The sequence below is a fragment of the Belonocnema kinseyi genome, chromosome 7, assembly GCF_010883055.1.
Source record: "Belonocnema kinseyi isolate 2016_QV_RU_SX_M_011 chromosome 7, B_treatae_v1, whole genome shotgun sequence".
Classification (NCBI taxonomy): Eukaryota; Metazoa; Arthropoda; class Insecta; order Hymenoptera; family Cynipidae; genus Belonocnema; species Belonocnema kinseyi.
In genome coordinates this window covers 3,390,275-3,403,616 of record NC_046663.1, presented here as the reverse complement: position 1 = coordinate 3,403,616, position 13,342 = coordinate 3,390,275, and the positions used below count along the sequence as shown (strand labels likewise).

The window sequence follows — 13,342 nt, the reverse complement described above, 5'->3', positions numbered from 1 at the left end:
CCGAAAATATTGCTGCTGTGGCTGAAAGTGTGCGTGAACAACCATCAACATCAACTCGGCACCGTTCACAACAATTGGCCATTTCACGCACTTCTCTGATGCAAATTTTGCGAAAAGATCTTGCAATAAAGCCATATAAAGTTCAATTGGTTCATCAGTTAAAGCCTATTGATCATCCGAACCGTCTACAGTTCGCAAATTGGACTGAAGATCGTTTGATTGAAGATGATGAATTTTATCGAAAAATCATTTTTTCGGACGAAGCACATTTTCACCTCGGTGGTTATGTCAACAAGCAAAATTGTCGCATCTGGGGCACGAAAAATCCACATGTCGTCGTAGAAAAGCCAATGCATCCACAACGAGTCACTGTTTGGTGCGGATTTTGGTCTGGTGGCATCATCGGCCCATTTTTCTTCGAAAATGATGAAGGAGCCACCGTAACCGTCAATGGTGAGCACTGCCGGGCAATGTTAACTGACTGGCTTTTAACTGAAATTGACGGAATGGATATGAACAACATTTGGTTTCAACAAGACGGCGCTACGTGCCACACAGCGCATGCCACAATCGATATTCTGCGTCCAATCTTCGAAAATCGAATAATCAGCAAAAATGGTGATGTGAATTGGCCTCCCCGGAGCTGCGATTTGACGCCATTGGACTATTTTCTGTGGGGAGCGGTGAAGGATAAATGTTATGCAAACAATCCAGAAACAATTCAAGACCTCAAGACCGAAATTCATGCCGCTATTGCTGAAATAAGGCCAGAGACAATCGAAAATGTACTCAAAAATTGGGTTGATCGAATGGGCTATTGCCAAGTCAGACGTGGTGGACATTTGACCGAAATTAGTTTTCATAAATAAATTTCATAAATATACCTTTTAAATAAATGTTCAACCATTGAAAAATATTGATCCGTTTTTGTTTTATAGCAAAATCAAATTCCAATTTTTAAATGGACCACCCTGTATATATTTGTAAACATATTACATTAAAAAAATAACATTTTACGAAAGCTTGGAACTTGAAATTTCAGCATTAATTCTCCATAGATTGATTCCTTGCTCGAAAAATAATAAAAATCCATCGCCAACTATTTTTAGGTGATGGATCCGACATTTGGCTTGAGGTTGGATCCGTGTCTTTGGGTCCCGTGGTCATTGAAGCTGCAATCTCCCTTCCAACACCAGAGCACAATCTTCATTTAGTTCAAAACAAATACTTGAAAACTCACGACGAAACGTCGAAACGACTGTGGTTCCTTTGGCCTCAGGAAAGTGGAGTGAAGCCGACGAAATGTGGATGCATAGGCGGCTGCATCTTCTTTGGCAACAATAAAAACGGCCCGAAATTCTTCAAGCCGAGTTATCACGACCTCCACGATGGAATCAACATTGCTGCGTACAGGTTAGTAAATTGTTTCCAGAAGTTTGATCAATACAAATTTATTTTATTATGCGTAAACCAGTCTTCGACGGAGCTCGTTGTTCCTCTTTTTCTCAGCCGAAAATTCCTGTACAGAAATACGCATGGGGTCATAACAATGTTGTAGAAGATAGTTTGTATTTACATTTCTCGAAGCTTCTCGAAACAGGATTTTACCAGGAATTGAGAACCTTCTAAAACTCGTTACCGGGAAGTTTCATTTTGCGCTCGAGCTCTGATTGGTTATCTTGCGTGAGGCCCTCCCCTTTCCAATCACCTAAACGCGCTTGCGAGCGAGCGGGAGAAAAAGGCCGGGCCAGTCTGGTTCGAGCAAGCAACGTGTGAACGTAAACTGAATAAACTTGTGATTATTGAACTACCCGTTCGCTTATTATTATTTCTCGTTTATCCTTCTCCCCACGGACTACAATATTATTATTTGATCGTAATATAAATACTTCATTTTTTGATCCAATGGCGGGAGGACGTCCTATTTCATATCAACATTTATTTTCATTCTTTCGACATCCAGAAGTTTATATTTCAATTTTACATGAATTTAGAATAATTTCTCATTTATATAAATTTGTTTAAAAGTTATTAACAATTAAAGTTCTGGAGCATTTTTTCAACAATGGATTACTCGCGAACGGCTCAAAAAACTCAATAATCAATTTATGAAAAATTTGGTTACGAAGTATACTTTACGCTAAAAAAATGTTCGGTAGTAAAAAAAAATTTTTTATTGATTAAATAATCGTGTGCTTCAAACAATTGAAAATTAATTAAGCTTCCCCGTCTGTGAAAGAATTCTTTCACGTTGCAGTAGATTCTACAATCTCTTCGACAAATTTTGGTGAAAATAAATGTTCGTATTTTCCAGTAGTTCAAAAGTTATTGATTCTTTTTGTGATCTCCAGCGCTGGTCCAGGCGCTTGAAAATTCATCTTTTTTAGTTTAAAATTAAACTACTAGGTTGAATGTTTGAAGCGATTTGTTAAAAAAAAACTTTTTTTTTTTTGTAGAAAACTAATCTTCCTTGTTGAAAATTTCACTATACTTTTTTGAAGATTAAACTATTTTACTAAAAATTCAGTTTGAAAATTCAACTATCTGGTTAAAAATTCATATATTGCATTTAAAAATTAAACTTTTTGTTTGGAAATGTACGTACTTTGTGAAAAATTCATATTTTTTCTAGAAAATTAATCTTCATGGTTGAAAATTGATCTTTTTGGTACAAAATTCCACTATTCCAGTTGAAAATTCATCACTTTAGTTTAAAATTCATCAGTTTGCTTGACAATTAATTTCTTTAAATGGAAAAATTAATGTTTCATTTTTTGTTAAAAATTGAATCAAATTCAAGTACCGTGAAACTGTATAATAGCCCTCCCTTCTATAGCCCTTCCGAGAATTGACGCCGCGCCACAAGTAAGTGTATCAGGAGCTGCGCGGGTTGCGCGTGATCTGCGGCTGTCACACAGGCGTGAACAAATAAAAGCGGAGCGGGCTATAACGAATTAGTTCCCACCCACCGTCAGCCCCAAAATCAGCGCTATAAAAGAGTTTCACTGTATTCCAGTTAAATATTTATCATTTTTGGTGAAAATCCAACTATTTGGTGTAAAATTGATATTTTGCTTTTATAAAATAAAATATTTGTTTGAAAATTTATCTTGTTCTTTGTGGAATATTCGTTTTTTTTTGTAGAAAATTAATCTTTATTGTTAAAGATTCATCATTTTATTTGAAAATTCATTAGTTTGTTTAAAAATTAATTTCTTTAACTGAAAATTAAACTTCAATGTTTAGTTTATAAATTTATGTTTTCTAGTTGAAAAATCAACAATCGGGATAAAAATGAGTCTTTTTTAATGAAAAATGTAATTATTTCGTTAAAAATCCACGTATATTTTTTGAAAAAGTCGATTTTTAAGGTAAAAATGTTCGTTTTCTTTGAAAGTTAATCTTCTAGTCTAAAATATCTTCTTTTTCATTCAAAATTCAAGTATTTCAGTTATAATATTTATCTTTCAGGCTGGAAATAAAATTAATTGGTTGAAAGGTAAACTCTTTTGTTAAAAATTAATTTTGTTTCGTTGAAGATTTATTAGTTTAATTTAAAATTCGTCGCTGTTTTAAAATGTAACTACTTTTTTGAAAATCTATTTATCTTTCTTTGAGCGAAAATTCAACAATTTGGTTGAAAATTAATATTTTTTATTTAGAAATTAAATTAGTTTTTTGAAAATTTATGTATTTTGTGAAAAATTAGTTTTTTTTTAAATTAATGTTTATCATTGAAAATTCATCAGTTTGATTGAAAATTACTTTGGTTAACTGAAAATGAAATTTCCTTTTTTTTTAGTTGAAAGTTGATCATTTCTGGTTTAAAATTTAACAATTTGGTTGAAAATTTGTCTTTTTTAATTGAACATTCAACTATTTCGTTGAAAATTCACGTATTTTGTTGTAAAATCGATTTTTTTGGGTAGAAAATTATCTTTTTCTTTGCAGGTTAATCTTTTTGGTGAAAAATTTAAGTATTCCAGTTAAATATTTATAATTGTACTTGGAAATTTATCTTTAAGGTTGGAAATAAAATTATTTGGTTGAAAGTAAAAACCTTTTTTTAAAAAATAATTTCTGGTTTAGGATTCAACTGTATTATTGAAAAATAACTTTTTTGTTGAAATTTTATATTTTCTTGGTAAAAAATCAATTGTTTCGTAGAAAATTCGCCTTTTTGGTTAAAAATGTTAATAGCTTGATAAAAAAGTCAACTTTTCAACCAAGTAGTTGAATTTCAATGAAGAAGATTAATTTTCTACCAAAAAGACGAATTTTTCACAAATTGCGTACATTTTAAGTAACTACCTAACAATGGATTTGATGTTACTACAAATTTTATTAGTTTCATGTTTACTTTCTATATTTTTTTAAATTAATTTTTTTAATTCTCCGTAAAAAATTAATTTTTGACAACAAAATTTGAACTAAAATTATTTATTTTCAAACAAAGAAAATAAGTTTTGAGGAAGTAGTCTAACTTTCAACCAAGGACTTTAATTTTCGACCTGAGAAAATGAATTTTTAACCAAATAGTATCATTTTTAACACAAATAATTCGTTTTCTGTCAATAAATACGAATTTTCTACAAAAATATGCAATTTTAAACGTGAAACTGTGAATTTACAATAATACAAGCTTTTTTTAACCGAAAAATTTATTTTTAACCGTGGATAATCCAAATTTTAACCAAAAAAGATTAAATTTTAAAAAAATTCAAACAAGTAGTTAGATTTTGATTTAAAGAAATTGTTAGTCAAGAAAGAAAAAAAATTTGTATGTAAAAAAAAGTATGACTTTTTAACTAAAACTAAAAATTTAGTAGTATAATTTTTAGCCGAAAATAATGAACTTTAACCAAAAGTAGTTCAATTTTCTTAATGGCTTCTATTGACCCAGTTTGCATTCAAAGGGAAACATGAGAAAAAGAGAAGGACTGCGAAGGTTAGATTTATACTTTAAGCTTATAGACAGAACTATGAAATTTCAAATAAACATTGAAGCTAATTTTTAATGCTTGAAAAATTTCATGACACTCTTCGGACACTATAAATTTAAATTTGTGACACTATTCACACTATTTTTTATCTCTAAATTGAGTCCGAGAGGTGCAAATTTAATTTTTAAACTTGGCGATTTCTGGACCACTCTATTATTAAACAATGATAATTTTTTCCAATAGTTTCTAGATGAATAAAATTTTTCATTCCAGAATTTACGAACCAGGAAAGGATAAAGGGTTCGGACAGTCGATTTTGCACCCAGGTCAATTAGTTTTCCATACTCCACCTTACAGTCTGCAGGACGTGACACTTCAGGATATATGTTATCCTTCCTCAAGTTTGCAAGTGCCAGGCCAAGAGGGTTCCCAAGGTTCCAAAGTAGGTGTCGAAAGATCAAGATCCGTCATGGATCACAACAAGGATTCCAATATCGAGGAAAGCTCAAGTATGAAGCTGAGCGCAACTTTTGCTATTCCGTTGGCTGCTAGTTGTGATGGAAAACCACTAGGACGTCGATTTTCCTACACCTCGAATAGGTAAGGGGCCGTACTCTCTATTACCCCCCCCCCTGTAAAAAAACCGTAACAAAATAATATTTCTCTCCTCCCTTCCCCTCTTGCTGTGCGTAATTTTTCGTTTTCAGACATGTTTTGCTAGTTCTTGCTAGTAGAATTAGGAAGGGTGTTTGAGACCTTTTTTTTAAATTTCCTGATTTTTCCTTGACTAATTTTTCATTTTCCTTGATCATTATTATTTAAATATACCTAGCGGTGTGACAACGCATGCGCCTCTGTTTTTTCCTAGTATATAATGTTGGACCTGATACCCTAACACTGCCGTTATACTGCAAGGTCCAACATTATATATGCAGGTCCAACATTATATATGCAGGTCCACACACGCCGCTTGAAAAGAGAGGGTTTAGGTTCAATCTGCAAGCAGTAGAACACGCTCATTTTCTGCGAGTACCACAAAAACAATTTTAAAACAAAAAAGATGAATTTTCAACAAATAAAGGTTTTTCATTCAGGAAAGAAATAAAAGTTTATCTAAATTGTTAAACCTTGAAGCCAAAAAACGGATTTTATATACAAATATTAAATTTTCAAACAAAAAATATGACTTTAGCAAAAAAGTTATTTTCCACGAAACTGATGCATTTTTACACAACAAAAATGAAATTTAAAACCAAGAAGTTTTTTTTTACAAAAAAAAGGGAAAATTTTCAAATAAAAAATATCAATGTTAAAAAAATGTTTTAGTTACATTTTCAGTTACCAAATTTTTTTAAATAAACAAGCTTTTAGTAGGTTTTAACAGCTTTTCTACTAAATAATTAAATTTTCAATGAAAGATATAAGCCTTTAATAAAAAAATTTAATAATGTAGTTTAGTTTTTACCCAAGAAGTTGAATTTTTAATTAAAAAATATAATATTTAAAATAGTTAAACTTTCAACAAAAAGAATGATTTCTTAAAAAATGGATTCAGCCAAATCTCTGAAACGGAAAAGTATAATACTCAATAATATTCAAGCGAAGAAGAATCATTTTTAACCATAATTTAAATCAAAAAGATAAATTTTCCAATAATTAGTTGTTTTTTCTGTTATAAAATATTTCACTTGACTTTTCACGATAAAATATGGTTTTTTTAAACACGAAAGCAGTTTCTACGATAAGAATTGAATTTTTAATCTAAAAAGACGAATTTTTACCCAAAAACGATGATTTTTTAACAAAATTGTTGAATTCTCTACCAAATAGTTGCATTTTTATCCAAAAAATATTAAATTTATCTTAAAACATATGAATTTTTATTTTTTTTTAATAGTTGAATTTTCATTCAAGAATGATTCCAGATAACTTTTCAAGATCAAAATATGAATTTTCAAACAAAAAGTACATTTTTTGCGAAATAGTTTTTCAACCATACAGTTGTATTTTTGTCCAAAAAGATGAAATTTCTCTTAAAACAGATGAATTTTTAATTAAAAAAAAATGAAATTAAAAAAAAAAATGTTTGAGTTTTCATTCAGAAAATATTTCAGTTTTCTTAAATACCAAAATATTAAATTTAAACAAAAAGTAAATTTTCTACGAAATCGTTAAAATTTCAAGAGAACAGCATTTTCAACAAAAAAGTATTATTTTTCAACAAAATTGTGGAATTGTCAACCGAAGAGTTGCATTTTTATCAAAGAAAGGTACAATTTCTTCTAAAAAAGATGAATTTAAAAAACCTTTAAAAAAAAAGTTAAATTTTCATCCAAAGAAGATTCCAGTTGAATATCAAACAACAAAGTAAGAATTGTAAACAATAAATTAAGATTCTGCTCAACATAATCGAATTTTCAACCAAAAAGTATGATTTTTTTACCAAGTTGTTAAAATTTCAACTACACAGTTGCATTTCTATCCAAGAAAAATTAAAATTCTACTAAAGCAGGTGAATTTTTAAATAAAAAAGATAATTAAAAAAAAGTTCATTCTTCATCCAAAAAGATTTCAATTTACTAATCAGCAACAAAATATGGATTTTAAACAAAAGGTTAATGTTCTAAGAAAAGAGTTGAACTTTTAACCAAAAAAGGGGAATTTTTAACAAAAAAAGTTGAATTTACAACCAAAAAGTATGTCTTTTTAAGAAAATTGTTCAATTTTTAACCAAGGAATAAAATCTATAACTAAAAAGATATTCTTCAGAAAAAAATTTTTGGTGAATTTTCACAAATGTATTTTTCTCAAAATATCTTTTAATCCTTATTTTTGCTGGCATTTTTTTCTTAATTTCTTTTACTCCAATTCACTATTAAACTTTCTAAACAATATTTCATAAAAACATGAACATAATTGTAAAGATCCTTTTAAAAAATAGAGCGATTTTTGGTAAATTAAGACAGGATTCCACCTTTACTTAAAGGGAGAAAAAAACACAAATATGCAAATAACTACATTTAAATAAATAATTATGACTTTATTTCTCTTTTTATTATTCACGCTAATTTAAAAAATTTACTTTTAAAATGTTCATGGGCGAGTAAACTAAACAATTTCAAATTATTAAATTAATTATTGAAAGTATTACGCTTAATTTTTATAAAAATTAATTTTCTATAAAAATAAAACAAACTTGCTACAAGAATGTGGAATTTTCAAGCCAGTGGGATGAATTCTCTTTAAAACTATTGCATTTTCAACCTGCAAATACTAATTTTCAACAAGAAATGTAATAGTTGATATTTAAACCGAAAAAGATTTTAATTTTAAATGAAAAAATAGTTGATTTCTTCTCGTTTACCTCAAGTTCCTCTAAAGTTATTTATTTTGAATTCATTAGTTTGATGTAATTTTAAGGCGTTTGAAATATTATAGGATAAAGAATTTTCTAAAATTTATAATGATATGGAACGATTTTACAGGACGTATGGGGCTTATAAATATTTTAAAAGATTTCCGAGGATTTCGGTTATTTCAAGTTATTTTAAAACTCTAAATGTATTTCAATACATTTTCCATGATTTTAGAAAATATCATCATAGAAAATCACGGAATTTTATAAATATTAAAGTGCATTTTAAAGAATTTATTCATGAAATTTGAGGTATTTTGAAGGCTTTTAAGGGTTTGAAGAGATATGAAATACACCCTAAATTCTTTGGAATTCTCTTGAATTTTATGAACTCACTAGAAGTTTTTGAATTCACTTAAATTTTTATCATTTTACTCTTTTCTAATTAATTTAGTGGATTTTTATTTTTTTTTAAAGTTTAAACTTAATCCTTAGGACCAATTGATACAATGATTAAAGAATTTGAAATATTTAAACTTTTTTCTTCTTCAAATTCTTTACTATTTTCAAGATCTTTACAAAAATTTCAAAGTATTGTTAAGGATTTTAAATAATTTTAATTATTTTAAACGATTGAAAATATTTTTAAATTAATTTCAGTCATTTAATGTGATTTTAAAGGATTTGAAATACCTGACAGTATTGTAAACGATTCTCAGGCGTTTTCAAGATATTTAAACAATTTCAAGGGATTCTCAGACATGAGGAATTTCGTAGGGTTTCGATGTTTTCGAGAAATCTACCCTATTCAATTAATTTTTCGATATTTTTGATTTTTTTTAATTAACTTGAGTGCCTTTTAAATGCAGGTTGATTTTTTTTCGATTCTTAAAATTGTTCCAATTCACCTGAGTTCTTTTGAATTTTCCTAAGCTTATTTCAAAGTCACTGAATTCAATTAAGGTTTTTCATATTTTCAAATTGTTTAAAATTAAGTTGATTTTTATTTCATTCGCCTTGAATTTTTATAAATTTCATTGAAATCTTCTTTTTTGTAATAAATTCCTCTAAATTCATTACAATTTTGCGGAAATCTATGGACTTTTTTGGATTTTTTAACCTGTTTTCCAATTCATTTGAATTCTTTTGAATGTAAATTGAATTGTTCCGAAATCTTCTGAATCTATCCTAAATTTTTTACCTTTTGAGCCCGAAATAAGGACCATATGAGCGTAACTAAAAATACGCGTGTTTCTTTTTCAGTTTAATAAAATTTGTAATATCTTATAAAAGTGTTTGCATTCATTAATATTTGTTTATTACGCTGGTATGTAGACAAAAATTCCCCCCTTTTTCCTAAAATTGAAATGCTAAATCACTGTGATCCCAATTTTCACATTACAAAATACATATGAAGAAATTTACCATTTTTCTTTACAATTGCAATATTTTGTTCTAGGGGATCAAATGTGAAGGACGTTCCGTATTCTCGATTAGTGGACGCAAGTCCCATTAATCAACTACCACTGAAATTGGATTCAGATTCAATTTTGAATACTGAACGTAGCAAATCAATTCTAAATGTCCCTGAAATAGAAACGGCGCCAAAGAGCAGTGCTTCCGATTCAAAACTGGCTGTGGATTACTTCAGTGTTCCAGAAAACGAGTTCTTTCAACAAAGTGCTAGTCCACAACTTTTAAAAATCGTGACCACAGAACCGAGTCCAGTATCCACCAATGCCAAAGGAACTGATTGTGTCAACGTTTCTGACTCGCATCATTCACTCTCGGCAAGATCAGATTCCGAGGAAAGACTGAAGCAAGAGGTTCAACGAACCGTATCCATGTCCTCTGAAAATCACTCCGAAGCATTTTATTCGGCTGATGAAGACATCAGTCATGGTCTGGGAGGAAGTCAAACTCCTAGTTTACGTCAGTCGATGATAGGGTCCGGTCCGATTCCAACTCGAAATGACAGCATCAAGAAGAAGTTTTCTTCCGACCTGTCGATTGTCGAAAGTTCGGCGAATGTCAATCTCGTTGTGGCTGAGAAGGCGCATACGCTCGAACGAACGAAACCGCAATCTCTGTATGCGCGAAAAAGTCCGAGAATTCAAAATCATACGTCTTTTAAGAAAGACGCTGAAGCAACTGAAAATGGCATTCTTCAGGATTCGTCCGACAGTCATTCCATTTCCTCGACGAGTTTCATATCGGCAGTTTCTTCGCAGGAGGATATGACTTTGGTGAATTTGCATATGCAGGTTAATAAACCGATCGTCGACTCGCCACTTTTGATGTCCAGTTACGTTAGTCACTTGACTCAGGTATTTCAAATTTTAATCTAATATCTTCTTCTTTGCTTGTGGCCTCTTAGATTCAATAAGCCATGTATCCAATGAAAATTGAGATGTTCCTATGTAGTTAATCCAACTAGCTGCACCAACTTGTAACCATAGACTGTTCAGTTCTAGCTAGACAAATCGTATCTAACTTTGTTATTCGCGGCAGACAAAACCAGACTGTGGCCTTCCGCTGTAGGCGTCCCCAATCATTCCAAGCCCGAATGGGATAAGGAAGGAAGGGGGACCCCCGCGCGGGACCCAGCTCATCTTAAATCCTTATATTATCAAATTAGAACACCTCCCAAAAAAATGCCCCAGCTCCGTCGCAGATTCCGTGGTTGGACTGAATATGCTTTCGTTAATGTTAAGTTGTTCCTCGGACACCCAATCCGGAAAATTCCGCCTAAAATATCGATAAAATGCGGCCTTGCTCCCCGCCAGCTTCGGGCACCGATGGAGGACGTGTGCTAAGCTTCTGATCTCGGCGCCACACTTGCAGCCTACTGGTAGACTCCACCCCATCCGCACAAAATGCTCCCATGTGCATATGTGCGCCGAACGCAACGTCGTAATCAGATTAATAAGGCGCCTCGGAAACCCACTTCCCCGGAACCACGGCCTAGGAGTCTTGACGTTTACATGTAGGAAATAGTTTGCCCTAGAACCTCTCGTCCCCCCAAAGGGTCAGCACAACAAGGACCAGTCCCTAAAGTCTCGTTGACAGACCAGACGAAGATCAGCCATCAGAGTTCCTCTCTAAACAACGAATAGAAGTCTAGATGCCGACCTCGCCACCTCATCGGCCCGTTCGTTCCCCAATATACCCACATGTACCGGGATCCATACAAGACCCATGATTAAAAAGTCTGTCCCTTATATTAGTTAAAGCAGAATGAGAATCAGAGAAGATAATGGCATCTCGTCGCTCCCTCTCCATTACGTATTTAAGGGCGTAGAATATGCCGTATAGTTCGCTCGTTATTGGAGAAGCGAAATCCTTCAATCGCACTCCAAACCTCAGCCCGGATTCCGGAACCATGAAACCGTATCCTTCCAGCCCCACCCAGGGTTCACCGACCCATCCGAAAAAAACCCTGAGCACATCTGTATATCTTTCGCTCACAAAAGAGTTCAATAAGCGCTGGGAGAAGGACGGGTCCCTGAACCCGAAACCAGACTCAAGGTCAACCTGAATAGCCGCCGAGAGGTCTTCCCACTCCTCATCGAAATATGAGGGTTTTTGTGAAGCATCCAAAGAGGAAGCGAACTCCGCCATTGAAATGTATGCTTCAATCAGTTCACAGCCCTCCTCGCGAACTTTGAATCTCTTTCTTTTAGCTGATTCCGCCAACAACGACAATTTGCCAACCAGGGGGTTATCATTCCAACAGGAATTCCGAAGGATCTACCTGTTTGCCAGATGAAATCTCCTCAGTAAAAGGGGAACTTCGCCCGCCTCCAAAAGAAGAATAGGGATAGGAATGGAGTTCATGCAACCCAGTGCCACCTGGATAGATGCATACTGCACTCGGTCAAGCCTTTCCAGTGCTGTCTTACTTGCACAGAAGAAGAGAGGTGCACCCCACTCCAGACACGCCCTGACCAGCCCTTTATGAACCATAAGCAACAGTAAATAGGACGCGCCCCAAGTCACCTTAGCGATCACTCTCATTATGTTGATTTTCCTGAAACCTTTGACTGTTATGCTCTCAATATGAGGAATCCAGGTCATACGCCTATACAATATAATCCCCAGGTATTTAAGGGTAAATTGGCAGGATATAACGGTACCCTCAAACGTCAGGGAAATCTTTCTCCAATCCAATCTAGCTCTTGAAAAAGACACAGCTGGCACTTGGGCACGGAGATCGAAACGCCCAATCCGCCCAGCCACGGAGAGAGAGACTCGAGCGCCTGCCTCAATAGTTCCCTAGAAACCGGCACATTCTTCAAAGCTACGTATTGCAGAACTTTTTCCACATGCATAGCCACCCTGACTTCAGGCGGTAGGAAGTCAGCCAGCTGTCTCATTGCCAACCCAAAGAGGAGCGGGGAGAGAACGCTCCCCTGGGGAACACCCACACCGCAAGTTCTGGGCTCACCGCTACCTGATGCAAAATATATTCGCCTCCTGCTGAGTAGAGAGGAAACAACATTTAGGATCCTCGCCGGGACTCTAAGCTCCCTCAGACCCTCAATCAAGACCCCAGGAAGCACAGCGTTGAACGCGCCTTTAATATCCAAGGCCAGGGCAAGGGTTCCCCTCACACGGCCAAACCCTAACATAACATCTACCACTACCGACCCTACCCAGTCCATCGACGATCTCCCCCTTCTGAACCCATACTGGAAGTCTGGCAGCCAGCCATTATGCTCCGCCAGATATTCCAGTAACTTCTGTACCAGCCTTTCGAAGTGTTTACAGAATGTGAATGTCAGCGATATCGGACGGAAGCCCTCCCTCCCCCCGCTTTCGGAATGAAATGGACCAAGATATCCCGCCATTTATCAGGGAATGAAGAAGCCCTGTACATGGCATTAAAAAGATTCAACACGAATCGCTGAACTACCTTGTTAAGTCCTCTCAGTATCTCATAGGTTACTCCATCCATGTCTGTAGTCGACTTGACCTTACACGCCGAGAGCGCTGCAGAGAATTCTTCCCAAGAGAACTCCATATTCATTCAGTCGGCCTCATC

General features: G+C 33.7%; 1 protein-coding gene across 1 annotated transcript in view; it reads left to right on the top strand.

The window, feature by feature from the left end:
• Window positions 1-13,342, top strand: part of LOC117175918 (transmembrane protein KIAA1109-like) — a 178,513-nt gene that overhangs the window by 59,227 nt on the left and 105,944 nt on the right. Inside the window, exons 9-11 of the mRNA XM_033365766.1 lie at window positions 1,110-1,413; window positions 5,217-5,543; window positions 9,758-10,625. Coding sequence (XP_033221657.1) covers window positions 1,110-1,413; window positions 5,217-5,543; window positions 9,758-10,625 — 1,499 coding nt within the window. The remainder of the gene's footprint in view (window positions 1-1,109; window positions 1,414-5,216; window positions 5,544-9,757; window positions 10,626-13,342) is intronic.